Below are 22,094 nucleotides of genomic sequence, written 5' to 3'. Positions count from 1 at the left end.
ATAATCAAAGCTGCAGCGTAATACTTTCGGGCTACTTCTTCCGTTACAATACCGTAGTTTGAACAAACACACAAGCAGCTTACGTGTCGAATATTCAACGTGAAAGAAAGGGGCGCTGTCAGCGAAAGCGGGAGACGCTCTTGTCCGCCCCTTCGATTGTCTTCCACGATGATATTGTATTATATAAACTGTAGAACTTACGAACCTTTGCCAATGTCAATGTTATCGTTGCGCCATCTCTGCATGTTTTTGCCCCACTGATCGCCGCTCTTCTGTACAGTGGCGCCCTTTTCCACGTCATTGGTCCCGGTGGCGACGCCCAATGCTGGCGCTGGTGACATCAAACTGCCCGCGCCTGGACGACTGGCCGACGACACCTCCACGGTTTGAACTCCCATTGTAGACGCTCCTTTGGCTATAAAAAGGTCACCGCGAGGTTTTCAAAGGCACGAATAGTTGGTATATTGCTTCATATCTTTCACAGCCGAATCGATTTGTGTTAGGGGGGATCAATAGGGGGGCAAATTGAACTCGAGTCGAAACAGGACAACAAAAACAAATCAAGAGATCAAACAACCGACATCCAATAACGAAAATCACATTGAAAAGGAAAGAAAGAAAGAAAAAAAAGGTCGCATGCGTCGCTGACGGCACGTAACGGCCCTTTCATCGGAGTTACATTCAACCGAATATAGGCATTTGTGGAATAACTTTAAATCCACACAGAAAATGAGAAATGCCAAACGCATTAGGGCTTTTTCTATTGCAGTCCCATTCTGCAGCGCCATCCGGCGAAAACAACAGCACCACACAAACACAGAAAATGTTGGAAATGGAGCAAGAAGTTCCAGGAAGTAAAACAATACGGGTATAACTCCAATCGATCTTTTCATCCATCGACATTAACGGAGGGGGGCACCAAAGTTCAATGGGCTTCTCAGAGCGCACACAACACAAAGCAAACGTGTACACTCTAATCGGCACGGTATCGCAACGTCAATTAAGGCCAAATCCATCAAGCCCCCTGCCTCAAGGCCTGGACCAATTCCGTCCGCTATGCACCCGTCTCTCTCCCTTAATCTCCGGAGGCTTTTCCGTCTCCCTTTACATGCATCCTGAATCCGGCTCCAACCTTGCTTGTGTAATCAACAACTGTTTCTCATTATCTTCAATGACAGTTAGATTATTGCCCTAGTCGCACACAACTTTTGATTGCGTAGTTCTGTTCGCCTAATACTCTAATCCTAGGCTATAGATTTAGATTTCAAGTTCCGAGATGTGGAACACAGGAGAATCCTGCCGCATCAAGCTACGTCCCATTTGGTACTGCCATTCCCCAGTAGATGTCGCCACAGTACGACCCGGTGTCTACTGCCCTCTCTACTCGCCAGCAAACAATAATGTAGAAAATCAAGAAAAATGAAAATCACAAATCAAGAGACAAAAGCAAACGTAAATTTGACGAATAGAGTTAGCGGCTGTCAAATTGGTGATTCCCAAGCAAAACCCCGGAAACTCTTTTCTAGTAAACTACGCTAGATGTTGCCAGGATCGATAGACTGGGGGCGTTGGTAAAAAGAAGAGAATAAGGAAAAAAAAAATAACAATAATAAAATAAGAATAAAAAATGCATTCTCCTGCGAGTCTGAATTTGTTGGCGATGCTTCCGGCATAGCACGAATCCTATTTATTTGGGTCTATGAATTTTCCGAGTCAAGACGCTCGTTTCCTAGAGTGTCTAGCGACAGTCATCCGCAGACTGGCAAGACGAACTGGCAATGAAATTTCGCATTTATAGAATCAGCCTCGTAATGAGAAAGAAATACATGAGTGAGCGGGAGCGGGAGCGAGAGCGGACATCCTTTCTCGTTTCACTTCAAGACGGCCCGGAGGGAGAAAGCTGTCACCGAACCGGATGTAAATAACAGCAAAGGAAAAAGACGCGAACAGAAGAAGAGAAAAAGAAAGAAAGAACTAGAGAGAAGATTTTTTCTTTTCCCAAAGCAAACGACAACAAATCTCTCGACAGTCTTGTAAGCCCGAGGGTTGCCATTGAACGACAGAATAAGGCAAGAAAAAACTAAAGCAATTCATTACGTCGACTAGGCCACTGTCGTTCTTTGAGCGTCAATTCACGGAAATTCAAATTCATCTTTATTCATGCACTCCACTTCAGAGAATTTCACTCGAATTTGTCAACATAATTATCCTAACTCTGGAAACGCAAAAAAAAACAAACTAAAGAATTGTTCAAGATTCTAGATGATTCCCAACTGCATTTCATCCCATCTCAAATGATTTACTTCCGTCCGTTTGAATGATTGTCTTTCCAGTGCAGACAGACGGGCTCCTCCGAAAAAAATAGCAAGTGCCATCAATTACCAACTGTTCCGGTTGGGCTCGACGGATGATGGCGGCTACTCTACCACCTCTTTTTTTTCTCACTCTTGCCTATTGCTGCCCCTTCTGTGTTGTGTTTTTTTTTCTTATGTTTGTTCCGGCTCTTTCTCTCTCTCTCTCTCTTTCCATTTCCCTTCCTCCGGGAAAACAATAACACGCAACAGTCACGTTTCCTCTTAGGCAGCGGACACGGCCGGCCACTAGAGGATTATCAAGACACGAACTGCAACAACTTACATAGAGGGCAAGATGAAGCCGATGATGATAGTCTTTCCCTGCGTCTTTTTTTTTAGAAAAAAGTTGATCAACGAAGAGAGGATCTCGGAAAAGTCTTTAACTCGATTACAAAGTTGGGATTTTCTGGCTGGCTTGCGAATAGTCCAGGGCGAAAAGAGAGAGACCAGGAGCCAAAAGGACGTGGGAGGAAAACAAGCAGCTTATTGAGCTCCTACTTTTCTACCCTTTGACGTTCTGCGGCATCTGAGAGAAAACACTAAAAGCGATTGACGAAGCTGAGGTCTTTTAGTTAGGGCTGCGGCTGCCGACTGCCTTTTTTCCCCCTTCATCTAGCCTCTTTTTTATGTTGCCCCCAAAGGCCTCCCCCCAGCGGCAGCGAGAGTAAACTACACTATGACGGCAATATAACCAGAGCCAGCTTCTCTCGCTCTTATAATGTTATGCCGCTAACAGTTGCCTAGCAACTGTTCACTTGTACTCTCTTTTTTTTCCCACGGATAAACAAACAAATATCACTCAAAGTTATTGGTAGCAACAGACCCCGCCAACATTGATGCTGGAGCTCTTTTTTTTTCTTCTTTTCTCACCCCTCGGGGACGGTGTGTATATCGGCGCACCACAGAAAATCATTTCCCACCATCACATCATATATCTCTTGTTCTTTTGACCCGGAAGAAAATAGAATAAGTTCCCTTGGATCCTTTGCTTTTTTTTTTGTACAAGAACGTTGTGTGCAGCGTCACGGACGGCCGGAGGGGGCGACCGCATGACGGACCGCAAACACCCGACTGCCGGAGTTGCAACGCGCACGACTGCGTCGCAATCAACTCGTGTATAGGATAACACTAGCGTTGCTGTCGGCAGACATCTTAAATCAGCAGCCTGATATGTATGTAGATATATTGCGTAGATATACTGCATGGAGCTAACCCTCTTGCACTAGTAAATCCTCCTCTCTCCCCTCCCTCCCTCCCGTCTCATTTCCACATCTTGCGACCTGCGCTGAATGATGCAACTCACGAAAGCTCGGCGAGAATCCTTGATTCTCATTTCCTACAACCGGGTCAAATGAATAACGCAAAAAGGTTATAGAACTAGGGGAGGAGCTACTTTCGACAATAAGGACATTTACGTCATGGAAATGGAAAAAAAAAGAAAGAGTGCGGAAAATATTTACGAGAATAATAATAAATAATAATACGTCGTCCAAAAGATATATACGACGCATCGGTAGACCCCACGCGACTATTGCGTTCGCATTGCGGGCCGCACCTATTTTGTTTCAATGCCAAGAAAAAGAAAAGAATGAAGCAGAAAAAAAAGGAACAAAGTCTTGGGGGGGTTAAGGAGATTTATTGATGGCGATTCGACATTAATGGCATCGATGGCCAGGGAAGAGAGAGAGAGAGGAAGAATGCCAGGAAAATCGGATGCGTTCCATCCGGCTAGTCATCCGGAGAATTCACGCAGTCCCCTTAGACGACTCTCAATGAGTCTATCGTTCAATTGGAAAAGGTGACGGTTATGACTGCGGAGATTCCGGCCAGGAAAATCAAATCAAATCGGATTTGAGGGCGATTCGTCCTGACCTGCGGGCTGGGCCATTTGGCCAACGGCAATCAACTCTAATGGCTAGTCAGATTGGGGTCATCCTAATCTCCTGCTCCTCTTTTCTATTCAGGTGATTGGATTCCGAGTCCATTCCAAAATCAAGACAATCCTGGGCGCAGCTGATGTTTCATTTTTTGCCACAGTAAAAAAAAAAAGATTAAATTGAATGGAATCCGCTCAGAGAAAGCGAAGAAAAAAAGCTCAAAGGCCACACCAGCACGAGAAGGTGTCGAAGCTTTTTCCGAACCTTTTTGGTATATGGAAATATAAAAGATGAGCATCGACTATTCCAGAATCACCCAATAAAAGAGAGGAAGAATAAACAAAGATAGAAAGAAAGGAGGAAACGGGGGGCAAAAAAAAGGGAAGAGGATTGAAATTGATGGATGGGGAACGACGTCACCAGCAGTAGATTTTTTCTTCTTTGATTTCCGTCTCCCCGCGATCGACTCTCTCTCTCTCTGGCGAATTGTGTCGACGATGTCGAAGGGAACTGCTGCCGCATCTCTAACTGCTGCAATGTTTCTTTCTCCCTCTTCTTTCCCTTCTCCCTTTCATTTTTTGTTGTGTTGTTGGTTTTATTCCGAGCAGATCCATCAACCCATTTTCTCTCTCTCTTTCGCCTCCACTTTTTAGATCAAACCCAAAAAAAAAGAAGACGAGCAAAACTAAAAGGAGAAAAGCGGAAGAACAAGAGGGGACAGGAAAAGGCCACACTACTCGCGATATTGCCTCCAATAAAAAGAGATAGAGACTATAGGAATACGACAGGCTATTGCTGCGGGAGGAGGTCGTAAAGTGACTATCTTTATATGAATTCAGCTCCGCCGGGCGAGATCTCACCGTCCGGGGTTCGTTACAAGCGTCAAACCAAAGAAGAAACATACAGAAATGAACATACTCCGCCCTTCTCATATAGGACATGACAGCAAACAAAGAACCGTCTCGGACCTCTATAGCTCTTCTCGGCTGCTCTCTGTTCTTAATGTTGTAATGTCTATTTAGCGTGCGTGTGTAAATAATAATATGAACTCGACAACACCACCACCACTACCGCTATCTGTTCTACTACCCCCTCCCCCCAACGGGAGGATGTTATTATAATAAACAGCAAAAAACGCCTACGCTGCTTACCCCTCCGGTAGTGCAAGGGTCCGGCCGCTCCGGAAGTAATGTATGCGCAGCGCACCATACTTTCCTTCAAAGCCTTGTACATCCTCCAACGTCGGCCATCATCATATCACGTTGATGAGGATGAAGCTAGACATGAACTAGTCAACCATGTAAATTGGGAGTACCAGATACAGCAAACATATAATACTGCAGAGTCACTAGGCACGGTGTACATCCCCCTGGCTTTTCAAGTTACCCTACCACAACGCTCGAGCTCTACTATGATAATGTGGGATACCCGTCAATCAACCTAATCCTTATGCATTCAGCACCTCCCCAGAGTAGTTATTGTATTAATATGTGGGACTGTCGCGATTTGTCAAGTCAATTGTTTCAATTCTCTCTGGTCGGAAACCAAAGTCAGTCGTCATCGCAACGCAAGCAAGGCAAATCTGCCCACAACAAAACCGACACGGAAATCGACCGCTGGTTTCTTAACTTTTCTCGCTTTTCTCTTAACGGCCTATGATAATTGGAAAATTCAAATTCCCACGATTCCATCATCATCAATTGGTTCATTGAATCACATTTTCATTTTGAATGACAAAAAGGAAAATGCGTGCATGGCTCTGTCCTGTTCTGATTAACTTTGGATTAACTATTGATTCCTATCTGGGACTTGATGGAACGCCAGATGATAATCGACCAGTCGTGCAAGAGAGCCACAGAGCAGACAAAAACCACGGTGCCACAGAGCAAGGACAGAATGACAGAACCGGAAACTAGGAAAGAGAAAAGGAAGAAGGCTAGCCTACAGCATCATCATGTCACACAGAATACACCCAGCGGGATAACTCACTCATTACGTTTGTTTTGTTGCCCTAGTCTCTTATTGTCTGTTTGTTGTTTTGCATTGGTTGTATGTCGGGCGTAGAGAGTATCCTCTTTATACATCGAGATCTTGTGGTCGTGTTTGCTGTCGCGGGCTGAGAAACCTCACGTCGACAGGATTTTGTACACGTTCCAATTGGCCACATCAAGACGGGCAAAGACTCGACGCTCTCCCCGAAGCAATCAATAATTCCGCGCGCGACCCAACCACGGTCATTTCATCCCTTTTCCTTTGGGTTTGATTCCGCACGTAAATGACAACGGAAGCGACACAAGACGATCGCCGACCCATCTGATCCTCCTTCGACACGAATTATTGTAATGGCGATTTTTCGCTTCGCCTCGCCATTTCTTTCTCCACAAATATTCCTGACAGATTCTTGTTTGCAAAGAATTGCATCGAGGGGGGAAGTGAGAGAGAGTGACTGATTGTCCGCGTCTATTGGGGTCGACACATTGTTACTCCAAGCGCCGTTGGGGCCGGGGCAAAAGCAGCGCGTTGCGGCAACAGGGAAACAAAAGAGACATCAGCAACGTCAGAGAAACTGAAAAGCAGCAGAGGCAAGCACTATAATACACTCTACAGTCTGGGGTCTAGTCTGAGCCGACTACAGCATTAGCGGCCAACTCTCCCCAAAAAGCATTCCATCTTTTACCCGTTCCCGCCCGCCGAATTACATTATTGTCGGCCGTCAGGACTCGAGAAGGCAAGAAGTCGAGATGATGTAGTACTATCTCTTTCCCCTTTCTTCGCCCTGTGTATCTTTCAAATTGTACGTAATGCAATTTGGGGGACAAGAGAAACATGCAAAAGGATCAAGAAACTTTTTAATGATTTTACGTTGATTTCTCCCTTTTCTTTTCTTCCTATTCTTCATGCGGATTTACGTAAAAAGCCAATGGAATTGTACGAAATTGAATGGGTTCAAGCTACTTCAGACCTCACAATTCTCTCGGCCCTTTCCATAATCCTTTTTCTCGTTTTCTTTTTGCCTTTTCTCTATCTTTGGATCAAGAATACCCGACGTCATCATCGACGTTGCTGGATCTTTCCCGTTCAAAATGTTTATCGGTCCGTGAACAAGTTGCGACGAGGGGCAACGTGACGTGATCACTCGACAAAGCCAAATTCACGTCACCCGACAAGGGAATGTTGGGCTTGGAATTCCTCCTCACAACTGAGTTGCTGCTACACTTGAATTAGGCTACAACAACTGGACGACCCAAGACTGGATGTTGTGGTATTATTGACCAGAAGACTATGGTGTGGACGCGTCAGTGGAGATGTTGTGGTGTCTGCTCGGTTTTCACAGTTTGTATAAATGGAAAATGGACTAAGAAAATGAGTTTGTGTGAGAGAAACTATCACAGCGCACCAACAACACCCGGAGCAGACAAAACCAAACAAAAGAGACACACAGACCATCTAGAACTCATCAGGTGCGGATGATGACAAGGTGCCGTCAGCGCCAACACGCGGGGGGTTCAAAGTAAACAAACAGGAGAAGAAACTAAAAAGATAAAGAAATCCAACTTCTTACCGGTATTCTAAAGAAATTCTTTTTTTTTCCTACTCCTCACGCCTGCTAGTCTCACAGTGTCACGGGGATATTTCGACGGAACAATCACAGCTTTCCGTGTCACTGATGTAATTACTTGTTCGTCGTCTCGACAACTGATTTTCAGGTTGAAGATGAAAGCGAAACACCAAATCAACAACCGAGAAAAGAGAGAGTGAAAGAGGGAGAGACGATCTGATGGGTCTCGTTCAGGCCCAGACCGGCGGACAAGTGACTGGACTGCGACCGCGCGCACAGACTCTATACTAATGGCCCGACGTCTCTCCGCCTTCTCGGCGAGAGGAAAAGCCAAAAGAAGCCAAGGCAAAAAAAGAAAAACAAGAAAGAAGTAACACACAAGCGTAGAGTGTGTCCACACAAACCCGATACACTACCAACACCTTGATGTGTGTACATTCAGAAGTCGCCTTTTTTTTCCCTCTCAGTTCCCATAATTGTTTTGAAACATTTTTTATTGATTTAAGTGACGCGTGAAAAACGTTTCAAGAAGAAGAAAAAAGAGAATTTGTTCAACGTCCGGCAAATTGCATTGTGTCCCTGATGCGGAGGCCGACGATTTCTTGGCGGAAAAGTTTGTTCCGGATCTTTTTGTGTGAGAAGAGTCAAAACTGAATTAAATCAAATACGACCTGGAGAAAAACGGGAAAGTCTGATCCGTTGGCTTTGAGACGACGGTCTATAGCCACAGAAAAAATAGAAGTAAAAAAGACCTAGCGGTCGCCAATGGGAAGGCAAAAGATATGAGGGAAAGAAAGGAGTCTTGATCATGTCTAACGAGATCTGCAGCAATTGAGACGCTATTCAAAGAAACTTTCGTTCGATTTTATTTGATTTTTATGATTTCGTTGCTATCCGTTTTTCTCTTTTCCTACTGCGAGACGAGATGTGCCATCTATTCTTTTAGCCGCCTTAAAAAAAAGAAATCGGTACTGGAGATGAAAAAGAAAGAAGCGCCTCATCAAAATTATGTACCCGAACCGCTTTGAATGCCATTACACCGACGTAACACGACGCGTGGGATGTCAGTGTGTTTGAGTGCTAAGGATTGGGAAAGATTTCCAGCGGGGAAAGTAGGAAATAAAGTGGAAGAAAACACAAACGCTCCACTCTGCATAATGAGGTGCTGGCTTGATGGCGGCTGTGGTGGTGGCATATCGAAAAAGAAAATCATAATGATTCGTTGCTTTGTTCCTCAAAGGCACCAGCAACGGCGGAAGACCTACTACTCTCTCACGCCACTTTTCACATTTTAAAAGCTACCAGACATCTTTCGATTGTTATAGTATCTGTATGGTATTTTGTGTGCGCGTGAGTGTGACTCACCTCGGTTGATGTTGTAGCCGACGGGGGCTGTCGACCGAAGAGAAAAGATCCGGCCAACGTACAGAAGTATATTGCGGCGCCAACAAAGAAGATGCCGTCAGATCGAAACATAAAAGAGAAAAAGAGATCAAGAAAGAGTGAAAAAAAAAGTAAATAAAACAACTAGGCAAGAAAAAAAATGATCCAGACTGAAAATCAATGAATTCCCAGGTTTTCGCCGAACCTTTTCGCTCAAAGTGTTCAATTTAAAAATTCATGAACGACAGCATACGAAATCTATATACAATTCTACGTCATTGGCGATGTTACTAATACAAGTAGTTGAAAAGGATCGATTGCCCGACTGTGCATCTGTGAATAGGGATAGCGCGACGATACGCTTGTTGTGCCATAAGCCGCTCAAGAGGATTCTCATTTTGGCAACCAAAGAAGTTTGAAAAGTTGCGATCGGTTTCTACGCAGTCTCTCTATTGTCGCACAAGAGAAGTCAATGACTTCATTGATAATGCCAGTACTTTCATCATTTTCATGAATTCCTTTTATTTTCAAAGAAAGAAAAGAAGATTACACGAAGCAAAGGAAGCACAGAGGAAAGAGCCGGAAAAGACATTGCCGACAACCGGTGCAGCGATCGAATGACCGACCGACCATGTGTGTTTGTTTCCCGACCGCTGCTGGGCTCGGTCTGCTCTTGCCCGTCTTTTTTCCCCATACTTATACTTACTACACAAAAAATGCGATCGATAAACATAGGAGTCTCAACAGAAGAGGCTTCTATTTATTCCGCTTTTTTCGCAGTCTCATCATCTACAGCAGCGCTGAAAGGAGGAGGGATAACGAGGTCATAAGTATGAGCCTCACAGTTAACAGTAAGCCCTCGCTTCTCATTCTCATTCTTGTACTTTTTTTCTTTTTCCTCTTCCTGCCTTCTGATGAATACATGAATCGAAATGAGCAATCTTCGAGAAAGAGAACGGACTCAAAAATGGGAGAACATTCTCGAATGGTTATCCAGGAAATAGAAAAGGAAATCACCCGCTGCTCACAGTGTCTCATTGTAATAATCTGGGGTGGTGCCACTTTAGCTTCAATCACTCTAATGATGACGGCCATTTTTGCAAACAACCCGTCCGTCCGTCCGCCCCTCCATCCCCTACCATATTTGCGTCATTCAAGATTTTCATTACTAACGCGAGCTGAAGAAGATGCCAGCCGTTTATTCTCTGGCCATCAATGTCATCATCCACCAAGGGAACCTGATATAGTGATTCCATCTACCCCTCACGCATTCGTCCCGACTCAAAGCTGCGGTGAAAAGAGACGAAACGAGCCGCGCACTAAAAATAGGTCGTTGTATAAGATAGCGACAGTTGCGGGATCCGGAAACCAATATCCAGCTCGCTAGTCACAAGCACTTTGACCAGCGTGGCGAAAGACGGAACTGAATGATCAGGAATTCCGCGCCGAAGGCTCCCTTTCACTTTCTCTTTCCTCTCTCTCTATCTCTTTCCTTTTTCCAACCCTTTATATGATATCTCTTTATCGTCTTTTGTTTCGAGCCAAGTCATAGCCGTCCGCCCCAGATTGAATCCACCATGGCCGCAACCACTGCTCATACAAATATAACAGTGGGCTCCCCAGTGTTGGAAGGATATTGCCGAGTCGATTCAAACCCCGGTACCATTACGAACGCAGAAATTCATTTCTCTCTTTTCTAATATTTCCTTTGTGCTACCCACCACCAAAAATAATTTCCAAACTTGGGCGTCTTTATCTTTCTCTTTTCTTTCCCCGTTCCAAAATGAAAGAAAGGCAGGAAGGACTTAATAAATCCCGAAATAAACTTGCACTCCATCAAAAAGTAGAAAGCGAGAAGAAGTTTCGGACACGCACACTTAACTGGCAATGACGGGTGCCAGGTGGTTACACTAAGCTGAGCGGATTGAGAAGACATTAGACGTCGTGTTTGTTTTGCAAGCGACACGGTGATTTCATTACGAGTTGCAGCGCGCGTGACAGACGCCTCAATCAAGAAGTAAGGGCCAAGCTGAATAACAAGGAAAAGGTATACAAGTCCCCGCCCGTTTTTGTCCCCAGGACCCTGCGTCTCCAGAATGATGGATGGGATTTTCTTTTTTGTGAAAGTAGGACCCGTCCCCAGTCTCGGAAATGAAACAAGCAAGAAAATGGGTTACTGGATAAAGGACAGCGGCGAAAGATGGCCAAGATAAACAAGGACACTGTCTGGGGTAGCACAGCTCTTGACTTTGGCTTCTAACTAGTGACTGCAGTTGCGTTTGCTCACCCAATGTTGTAGTCACTGAGCAATTCATTGTTGTAACTAGCGACTATTGTTTTCTCCTTTTCATCATCACAACAACTGCATGCAAGGGGTTAAGACAACAGCAGCAGCGTCTGCACCACTATCAACAAAAACAACACATTGGCTGCACCCATACGATATTTACCCACTGACGGCTGATTAGATCCCGCCTCCATCTGATCAATCTCGGCCATTTCTTCCTTGGTAGACATTGTGTTGCGGTCTACTTGGTTTCAAACTGGTTCGACGCAACAACTTGTTTGACGGATCAATCGGAATTTTAAATGTCTTCCACTAGTTCAGTCCTTATTACACGACAGTATTTGCAAGTCGTAGTCAAATTCGCCACGACTCGGAACGACACACAAAAGACAAGAAAGTCCAGTCGCCGACTGCCACCGACGACGCGGTGGCCCAGCAACTTTTGAACGGCCGACACTCGGCGCTCCTTTTCTTCTTCCTGCCTTTATTTCCCTCGCTATGATACAGCTTCTTTCACGCTTGGTTTCTCCTTTTCTGTTTCACTCCTTTTTCCTGTTTTTCCCACCCGACACGACCTCTGAACAGCTGCCCGCTCTTCTAGCCGACGGCCGTACGACCCGCCCACACAACACTCACTAACACTTTTCTATGGGGCGAGGAAATAAACGTTTCAAAAGGTTCACTCTCATGCACAAGTGCAAACGCGGGATCAATACACACAAGAAACCCGTTCACGAATAAATGCCTACCACTATCAAGTAACGCGGGTAAGTGTGGTGCGTGTACGACCTTTTAACGGAAGGGAGAGAAGAGTATTAAGTGGCAATAGTCAAAGCTTCGACGAAGAGGATAAGGTAAGACCGAGTCACCGTTGAAACGCAAGGAAACAGACTGCTGCGGCAACCCCGCTCCTTGTTGGCGGCGTCACGGGCCCACGGAAAATGCCCACCAGGAAACGAACCGAGAGACACACAACTACACACACATGGTTTTCGGGCCTTTCGCTCATGCGGAATCTTCTAGCAGGCTCCCACTAAAACCCCCGAAAGTAAAAAAGAAAAGAAGTCATTCTTTTCCCTCTCTCTCCGACGTTGTATTTTTATATACCACGGCTAGAGGTAGGGAGCATCAGTCGCCTATGTTAAAAGAAAGGAGAAACTGTTAAGACAAGAGCTGGAACGAGAATGTTCGCTTTCGGTCGTCGGCTTGTCAGAAACCGCACGACGACGACGACGAGGAGGACAGAAATAAAATCCTTCGTCTTCCCATTTTATTTTTCGCCTCTTTATCCGGTTTATTTCTTCTTCTCAGTATCGAGTACCCCTTTTTCTTTTTCTGCATCTCTAAAATGTTCTAAAGGATTCAGCGATGCAGGCGAGGATCTATCTTTCTTATACAACATTTTAGAAATAAACTCTCGTTTTCCACCGTTTCAGATCGCATCAGTATCCGTCGAATGCGAGGCCAAAAATAACAAATAAGAAGAAAGAGGGGGGGATAAGAAGAGAGCATTGGTATGATATGCATCCGCACGCTGCCAAAGAATCCGGCCAATCTCCATCCATCATCGTCCATTCGACTCGACGACAACAGAAGAACACGGAATTGAAAAAGTAGAAACAAAACTAAATAAAAGAGCGACCCAATGTTGCATGTAAATGAGATACGAATCGATAAAGATTACCACTTTGACGACATTTTATTTGCTCCTCCAGCAGCTATTACACTTGTTATTAGAGTCGCATTCGCCCTCCCCTTGTTATTCGGTTTTTCTGTGCTGGCATTATTTGAACGTTCATTGGCTATGCGGCCCTCGTTCCTGCGCTCGGGGATTATACAGACCGGACGTCGACGTCTATCAGAAGCCTTTAACCTCGATTACCTCGTTTTCCCATCAGGCCCGTCCTTGGCTGCTGCTATATCGTATGGGTGGGCTTCAGCGAAAAAGAGCTTTAATCTTTAATGCCCAGAGCCAGAAAAGTCTGACGACGAATCAAAATAGGATCAACATTTTTCTTTTTCAATTTTTTAGAATAACGAAAGCCAACTTTCCCCTTTTCATTTTTTTTTTTTTTACTCCTTCATTCGATCATGCAATATGGAGGAAGTAGATGGTTGTGCTGTCACAATCTATCTGTCGCGGACGCGCGCCACCAAGTCGAACGATGGGAGCATTCCGCCCGTTCCCGTCGCTTTAAGGCTACCACTGGCTAAAAAGCGGACGCAAAAGGAAAGAGGAAAAGAAAAAAAAAAAAAAGATGGGGAAAAATGGAACATCTCTATGTAGTTCTTTATAACTTTATTATACTGTATATCGACCTTATGACCAAAAGCGATAGGCGACGATGACCGTATTGATATATAGACACGAGCGCACTTCTGATGGGATCTCTCTTGGACGGCGCCGATAAATCTCCCGCTTTTTTTCCGGTTTTTTCCCCGCTCCGCAAAGGCACCCGCGGTTCACTGCCCAACTCTTTTCTTTTCTATTCACCCATCTATTCTTTACTGTTCCATGTCCTTTTTCTTTCTTAAAATGTCACCCGATCTGTCACACATCTTCTCGGCCCTTTTTTCCTACCCTGCAATGATCGATAGGGAGACAAGTCGCCCAAAAGACCAGATGTTTTCTTCTTTTCGGAAAAGCAGAAGCGATTTTATTATCAAACTTTTTAATCAAAAAGAGGCTTATGATCCCTTCTCTTTTTTCTTCCTCATTTCTTTCCGCATGTCAAAGGATATAGAATAAAGAGAACAAAGAAACACGACGGCAGTCAGTCGAGCGGAAATAGGTGCCGCTAGCGTATCGAAAGATGACGTGAAACCTCCGCGATACAAGTTGGTCCATTGCACCTCCAGCGATAGACTCCAGTCCAATAGCGACAAACTTTATTGATTTCCCTGCGGAGGTTTCGCTCTCGGCTCCTTGAAGTCTCTCCTGGTTTCCCCACGGTGGAAACTTGTGAGACCAAAGGCACAGGGGCGACCGACATCGGGAGTTTGAAACTCTGGCTTGAGAGATCGTGAGCGAGTTAGATATTGAGTGGGAGGATTGCGAGTTCGGATCTCTCGGATTGGGGTGAGATGGTGATGGATCGTGAATCCTGAACCAAAGCATAGAGCGGTAATGTTCCACCTCTTTCAACTGTTGGCTCCAGATTACTGCGTCCGGTTGACAGCAGTCAGTTTCGATCAAAATATACGACGACCACACTATTCACGTTCAGAGAAAGTCGACGGACGGACCCAACATCCCATAGACATCCGCTGCAACGTCTAATCATTGAAATGGAGTCTTGTCACCATTCAACGATTCATAACACATCAGCTATGTTCGTCTATTGAAACGTCAAAGATTGACGGACCTTGTCGCATGTTTTCTGTATGTTGACCTGAAGCCAGAAAATCTTTGATGCCCGAAATCTTTGATCCTAGTCCAAAACTTCCATTTCATCGGTCACTGTGGCGACGTCTGGTCTTTCAATTTTGGATGAGATGCCAACGTTAGCAAATCTCGTCCAAGAAACATGGCCGCCACCGATACAATTTTAATACTAAGCCGAACACAATCACCATGGAGATGGAAGTCTATTCAAGTATTCGTCATTGAGGACGACCGATACAATACTTGTCAGTCAATAAATGTAGCCAGCTTTAGGATACGAAAAAAAAACCCGTTGTCATGGTATCGGCCATTGTTTCCCAAGTGGAATCGACATGTCCTTCTATATTTGGAGTCCATGTCCCCTGACGTCGGGACATCTTTAATAATGCAAAAAAATGTATTATTGAGAGTACCCAGTGTCACTATAAATTCTATCGGCTTTTTTACGACTTTCGCTATGGCGGTGTCAACACCATCGGAAACGGCGCGGCTTCGTTCTCCATAGACGATTTATGACACAACCATATTTAAGACTAACAAATGCTTCGCATAATCGAAATGACGGGGTGGAGGCTTTCGTGGCGGGGCGTTGGATTCAGCGATCCATGTAAAATGGATCGTTGATTCCATCGCACAAACCACTTGTGGTTGTTACCAACTTGGAACGCCCCTCTCCTGGTCTATCCAAAGGTAAATACCTGGAGTGTTTGCGCACCCTTGAGTACGTCATCAAAAGACTCATGGGACCATTCCATAAATGTCCAATCAACTGAATTCATGAGAAACGTTTTTCCGCTATGCGATCTAGATTTGTTTTTCACTTCTGCAGCGAATTTTACGGGCTGCTAACATTCAAATTGAAACTAATTGAAAATGTCAAAATAAATTCAGAAAAGAATGTGACAGGGTAATTCCGCTTGTTACCACAATGTGACTTATTCTTTAGAGGCCGCTGTCTCTCAGAAACTCTATCTTTAATGATTCGAGATGAATTGCCAAATTGGCAAAAGAAAGGGTAACGGATGAGAAAATGTACAAGGCGCGCGCCAAACGTACCAAATTTCATTTGACACTTGATCGGCGTTGTGATGTTATTATAGAGGTGGGGTCTCGACATTTGTTAGGGAATGGAAAAACAATAGGGAAAAACAAGAGAAAAAAAGCTAATTGGATGTTAATCAATTAGCTTCTGCCATGTACACAGTGTAACAGTGTATCCATTCGTTATTTGCCCCATTTTTTCGAAAAGTCCCAACAGTAAAAATACTGGTAGCACTACTGATCGACAGATGGCCTAACACTATTCAAGTTTCAAAAGAATAAATAAAAAAAAATTTCGCGGGTCTAATCTGAATGACAAACAATCTAGCTATTGCTCCATACTTTGTACAGCACAACACATCATGATATAAATGGTAAAGGATGTCCTACCTTGAGAAGTGAATCTTCCATCCCAGGTTTATCACTGAAGTTCCCTCGGTGGTGATCTGAAATGGTTCAAAATAGGAAATATTATTAATCTGAGCATCAACATCATTCGTTAAAAGAAACTCATTCACAGTCATTCACTCAGTCAAGTGTTACCCCACAAAAAATCTTTACTGTTCGTGCAAAAATTTACCATGAACCTAAAGTCCAAATTTCTGAATGTAAATGTGGTAGGTAAATGTGACATTATATTCCATATTATAACATTCTTATTTATCAAGATTATTAGATAGTTAAGATCCAAAGGTTTTCATGACCATGCTTGCTACAATAAGTATTTCACGTGGTAAGAATACAAATAAGCAATAATTCACACGATTAGTTTAAGGACGATGGACCTACACGTACACCAAGTATTATTACCAACTCAGTGGTCCCATGTTTTTCATTCCTTAGTTTTTATATAAAATTTACTGAGACTTACCTGTAGCATGCGATGAAAGGCCACAGCACTAGGCCTAAATGTGAGTGAAGACGAGGGACAAGGACAACGCGCCTGAAAACTGAAAAGACTGAAAGCAAATGATTTGAATATTCGTCTGCTAGCCCAAATTTAAAGGCTCGAGGCGATATTTTTACCAATTTGATTGGTTTATTGTTGAATAACAATAACAAACGAGAAAAGCCCGGCACTTAGATTTAATCTAATTTACGTGAATTTTTATTTGTTTAGATACATTTCTTCTTCTTGAGACAAACGTTTTAAAAATTCCATCGCCTTTAGAGTTTAGAAGAAAAAACTAATCATGTGCTCAAAGCAGATTAATGTAAGTTAATTTTGAATAAAATAAAATAACAGATGATCATAAATGATAAAGTGCAGTTTGCAAAGAAAAGTAAACTTATGTCTGTTCTGTTTCTAAGAAAAATGACGCCAATTTGTCCGCATCAGATCGATGAGCGATATGAGGAAGATACGCAAATCCGCATTACTGAAGCAAAGCGCTACTGGCACTGCTGGTATTTGGTTAACCTGAATAACGGCGCGCTCGTCAATTCAAAATGACGCTATCAATAAGTTTACCATGTAACACGTGGCTTTCCCCGATGTATTGGATTGCAGAAAATCCTTAATCTTTGCAAACAAAGCAGTTTTAACCGACCCTACTGCCAATGGCAATCAACAATTAACCTAAAAATAATGCTTGAACGATGGACATTCACTCCTAACAAACAAGCTTGATTCTCAATAATAAATCTCACAAATATTTGAAACTGTTATAATTTCAGGTAGGGTTGACTTAACAGTGGGTTCTAAATTGGGTGTTCCATAGATTTGCATAAACACTATCGACAGTAGCAAGCAATTCCAGGTGTGTTCCTCTCTCCACAATTCGTCCTTCTTTGAGTACGAAAATTTCATCCGCGTCAATCACTGTGGTCAAGCGGTGGGCAATGCAGATAGAAGTTCGATTGGTTGTCGCTTGCTTCAAGGCTTCCATTATGGTCTAAGGATTTTTAATAACAAATTAAATTAAGCTCTTTAATGCTTTAATCACTCATTTCCTATGCTTACACTCTCCGTAACAGAGTCCAGAGAAGATGTAGCCTCATCGAAAATCAAGATCGGCGAGCTTTTCAGTATTGCTCTCGCAATCGCCACTCGTTGTTTTTCTCCCCCGGATAATTTTAGGCCTCTTTCTCCGACCTTAAAAATGCAGAAAATAGAATAAATATTTATTCACTTTGTCATTAAAAGGTTATCCAGACCGAAGTGTTATATTGCTTTGGCCACGACATTATCGAATCGTGAATTCCAGCCATTTTAGCCGCTTCATAAACTTCATCTTCACTTTTCCGGAAATTGCCGTAGGATAAGTTGTAGTATATGCTATTGTTGAATAGCACAGGTTCCTAATGATCAAAGGAGAAATGTAGTGTCAAACTGTAAAAAAGGATACAAAACAAAGTACCTGAGGAACGATTGCAATTGCTTGGCGAAGACTATCTACATTTACAGTGGAGATGTCTTGTCCTCCAATCAAAATCTTTCCTTGCTGCGGTTCGAACATCCGAAAAAGTAGTCTTATAAGGGTGGACTTACTGCAAACAATAACCAAAGTAAATGACGTATAAAAACTTGTGCTATCTATACGGAGCTTTCTTTACACTAGAGCTCAAAATGTTCCTTTGTTTTTTTTTTCTTCTGCATTTCAGAAACTGGCGTACTTGACGCGCAATTTCTGGCACAGAAATGCTACCCAATAATAAAACAAACCAACCGCAGAGGGCGTTATTGTAAATCGTAAAGCGCCCGACTTTTTTACGAGATACTAGAGGAACTGGACATGGGAAAAAAAACACTCTAGTGTGAAGGTACATAAATAAGACTGCACTAAATTACCCGGAACCTGATCCCCCCACCAACGCAACCGATTTCCCCGCTGGAACACTGAAGTTTAAACCGCTGAAAATTTCTTTGTTGCTTCCGTAGTGAAAGTGGACGTCCTGGAAATCGATGGAGGCTTCTCGAAACGTCTTCAACTCCAACGGAGGACACGACGGTGCGGCCTAAGATTGAAAGAAAATGGACACATAAAATTAGATTATTTTCCCGTCCGAAAATATCGATCACTGATTTAACTTACAACAATCGTAGATTTTACATTTTGCAGGGCGAAAAGAACCTTAATTAATATTAAACCAAATGAGTTAGCACAAAACCAATATAAAATTAATGATTTTATATAGAACCTGCATATCAATTACTGCTTGGCGAACTTCCCGATAAACAGAGCCAAGGAAGTTTAATGGCAAGGATAATTGAAATAGGAGTCCATTCACCATCACAAGATCTCCGACTGTCATTTGCCCTGGAAATATGTACAAGATGATAATTTTAGCATTCGGGTATTTCGAAAATCATTTCATCTGATTTTACTTGAAATTAATTATGAATTTAAATAATACACGGAAATACTTTGAATTCTACTTTACTCTATAGAAATTAAACTAGCTTTATCAATCCTTCAACAAGTAATTGATGACTTACCGTTGACAATTTGTTTGGCTGAAAGCAACATTACTGCAGTTAGAGCAACGCTAAATATTGCTTGTTGTCCGAAATTTAGCAAAGCGAGAGAGCTGTTGGTTTTCAGAGAGGCAGCTTCGTATTTTTTCAAGGATTTATCATATTCTTCGGCTTCATATTTTTCGTTGTTAAAATACTAAGATAATGGTGATTTTAAAAAAAGTCTGACTTGTGTAAACGAAACTAAAATTTTTTTTTTTTATATACATTACCTTCACAGTTTCATAGTTCTGCCAAAGTTAAATAAGAGAAGAATGAGATTCCATTAAGACTTTAACTAAAGATAACTGTTTTACAATTAAAGAATCGATGGCCTTGTTTCCCGCTTCGTTCTCTGCTTGATTCATAGCAACTCTGAATCGTGTTCGCCACTGCGTGATTGCCAAAGTATATGCGGTGTACATACCAATGCAACCTAATGTAATAGTGGCAAATTCCCAACCGCATCGCATACCCTATAGATAAATCGGAAAACTCGTTAAGTGATGTGTTGGATGCGTATGCGTATGTGTTCTTTAATTACTTACCAAAATTGTGCTTACAAGCGAAACTTCAAAAATCGTTGGTACTACATTGAAAAGTAAGGCAGCTAGAAGGAAATTTATGCCTCGACTGCCACGGTCAATGGCCTGAAAAAAAATTTAAACCATGATTTAGTGATTATGTTTGCAAAGCCGAAAATTGTAATGCATTCCACCTTCGAAAGGGCACCTGTTTGACGATTAAGATGAAATTCAAGGTCCAAGTTGTGGAGATGAGAAAAGACATTTTTCGCTATTTGTCGGACAGAATGTTGGGAGACTTTTGCAAACACAGCATTTCGAAGTTCATTCAAACCAGATGCGCCGACGCGGGCAATTCCATCTAGACAAAATTTAATTTATAGTTGACATTTTTTTTTTAGATTTTTTTGTTGCATGTTTTTTTGGCAGCAGGGCAGCACTGTTGATATTTTTAAATTTAAATTTCAACTTAATACTCCAGAACCAGTAGATGAAAGGTACTCACAGCCAACAAGAATGGTGAACACAGTTGTAGTGATAGTTGCTTGAGGGTCGCCCAGGTGCAAGGGTGAATCCAAATGTGTGTTGAGGAGATCCACAGCATGTTTAAACAGGAAAGGAACACCAACATTGAGCAGCTTAGCAGAAACCAACAACCCAGATGCTAACACAACTCTGCGCTTGATTTCCCAATTATCCTATTAATAAACACAAAATTAGAATACTGGGGAAAAAAATACCGAAATTGTATACCTTAGGCCAAATGTATCTGAACAAGTATTTCACAAGTTGTGGAGTTGAAACAGGTCCAACATTTTTACCAATGAACTCATGAGAATGTGCCGAAGAACTTCCATGAGACTGTAATTGAATTCCACCTGTCTACAAAAGGATTATTTGATTAAACTTTTAAACAAATGGTTATTTCTAATAATACTTGTGGAATTGATGAAAGTGATGGATTTAGAAGATTAGAATCTTTCAAATAAAAAAGGAATCTTTTATTTATATGGTCCCGTCCGATAGATTGGTGACTTTTGTATCGTCTGCAGACATCCAGGTAATAGCATGAAGGCAAAATACTCTTGATTCCATAACAACTTTTCTGGGAAGTTTTTTGCAGCAGTCCTTTCTGGCAAACTGATGAAAAGAAGGCAGCTGCCATTACATAGATTGTTGACTTCTGCTGTTGTGGTATACTATAAAGGGTGCATTTTCGTATGAATTACACGTCATATGATGAAAACGTAAACAAGATATTGGATGATTCAGTTTCACTGTGATGCAACTTTAAAAACAAGGCCAAGAAATGCCCCCGAACTGAATTTGAAGTTGTATATGCAAATCACAGATGGAGTTACACTCATGCTTAGGCAGCCTTGATTCCTTTCATTTTTAGCATGTTCTTATCATAGCCTACTTATAGCTTATAGGTTCCTTTCATTTCCGGAAATTAAAATGTATAGGTAAGGTAGCCAACACTAACGCTCATAAAGTTTGAATGTTAAATTAGTAACCTTACTTGTTGAACACGGCGGACGGCGATCAAAACTACACGTTAAATGGGAATCGTGAAGTTGACTCGCGAATTTCTTGACTGTTATTGCAAAGTAGTGTAGGCCCTAGTATTAACTTTTGAAAGAGTACTTGTGTAAATTTTTTTAACTAAGCAACAAGATGAGTTGCACTATAGCCTAGCCAGTAAAATGTTTTAGCAATTTCTTTACGAATCAGTTTTTCCTACTATTTAGACTGCAAATGTTATTTCCAATTTAGGCACTTTATTTTTAGAAAAATCTTCACGGTATGAACGGAATTTTAAAAATGTCGTGACAAATCACACCTCAGCGCGTGAAAAAAAAGTATAGACGGTGTATTATTGTTATTCATATGCGACGGAAGTTTCAACTTTTCCCGCCGATTAATTTCACAGCAGTGATACCATTATGAAGATTTTACTGCATCTCCATGTGTGGTTGAATGTAGCGTGTTTTGTAATTGTGAAGAAAAAAAGAAAACGATATCAATTTTACGGTTAGGCGAGAGAAAGGGAAAGGAAATGTCCCACCCTGAGAGCAGAAGCGACGCTTTTAAAGGGTAATTGGCATGTGTGCGAGTGAGAAATAGGAAGAATGCGCCGTTGCAGGAAAAGAAAATAAGAAAGAAGGCGGGACTTGTATACGCTAACAATTCTCATGCGCCTTCATCCGCTAATGCACCCCACGTG

General features: G+C 42.5%; 2 protein-coding genes across 12 annotated transcripts in view; both read right to left on the bottom strand.

The window, feature by feature from the left end:
* The window catches only part of LOC124202855 (mechanosensory protein 2-like), a 41,066-nt gene extending 24,221 nt beyond the window's left edge, over positions 1-16,845 (bottom strand). Inside the window, exons 1-4 of one of the 11 annotated variants that reach the window (XM_046599344.1) lie at positions 16,758-16,845; positions 16,277-16,332; positions 9,156-9,182; positions 206-415 (exon numbers count right to left, since the gene is read on the bottom strand). In XM_046599344.1, coding sequence (XP_046455300.1) covers positions 206-398 — 193 coding nt within the window. In that variant the 5' untranslated portion in view covers positions 399-415; positions 9,156-9,182; positions 16,277-16,332; positions 16,758-16,845. Of the gene's footprint in view, positions 1-205; positions 416-2,637; positions 2,940-7,793; positions 8,056-9,155; positions 9,183-11,623; positions 12,441-16,276; positions 16,333-16,757 lie in introns of those variants that run through there. The other 10 variants (XM_046599343.1, XM_046599332.1, XM_046599331.1 and 7 more) reach the window with 10 other exon arrangements.
* A 522-nt stretch (positions 16,846-17,367) lies between these two features.
* Positions 17,368-21,189, bottom strand: LOC124202852 (iron-sulfur clusters transporter ABCB7, mitochondrial-like). The gene is made up of 15 exons (XM_046599325.1): positions 20,805-21,189; positions 20,621-20,749; positions 20,373-20,565; positions 20,062-20,228; positions 19,892-19,993; positions 19,661-19,819; positions 19,577-19,594; positions 19,326-19,500; positions 19,028-19,146; positions 18,922-18,960; positions 18,678-18,844; positions 18,247-18,376; positions 18,044-18,187; positions 17,850-17,981; positions 17,368-17,781 (listed from the first exon to the last, which is right to left on the bottom strand). Exons 1-15 carry the CDS (start codon positions 21,030-21,032, stop codon positions 17,575-17,577), a joined length of 2,109 nt encoding a protein of 702 aa, XP_046455281.1. The 5' UTR covers positions 21,033-21,189; the 3' UTR covers positions 17,368-17,574.
* Between the last annotated feature and the right edge of the window lie 905 nt (positions 21,190-22,094).

The sequence above is a fragment of the Daphnia pulex genome, chromosome 9 (assembly GCF_021134715.1).
Source record: "Daphnia pulex isolate KAP4 chromosome 9, ASM2113471v1".
Classification (NCBI taxonomy): Eukaryota; Metazoa; Arthropoda; class Branchiopoda; order Diplostraca; family Daphniidae; genus Daphnia; species Daphnia pulex.
The sequence above is the reverse complement of the archived record's forward strand: the minus strand, read 5'-3'. Positions and strand labels throughout refer to the sequence as shown.

Excerpts from the sequence above, each read along its gene's own strand:
- LOC124202852 (XM_046599325.1), bottom strand. The coding sequence starts at position 21,032 with ATGGCAGCTGCCTTCTTTTCATCAGTTTGCCAGAAAGGACTGCTGCAA. Across the intron at positions 19,994-20,061 it reads AAACAGGTGCCCTTTCGAAG|GCCATTGACCGTGGCAGTCG; the intron begins GTGGAATGCATT and ends ATTTTTTTTCAG. Across the intron at positions 18,377-18,677 it reads GTGGGGGGATCAGGTTCCGG|TAAGTCCACCCTTATAAGAC; the intron begins GTAATTTAGTGC and ends TATTGTTTGCAG.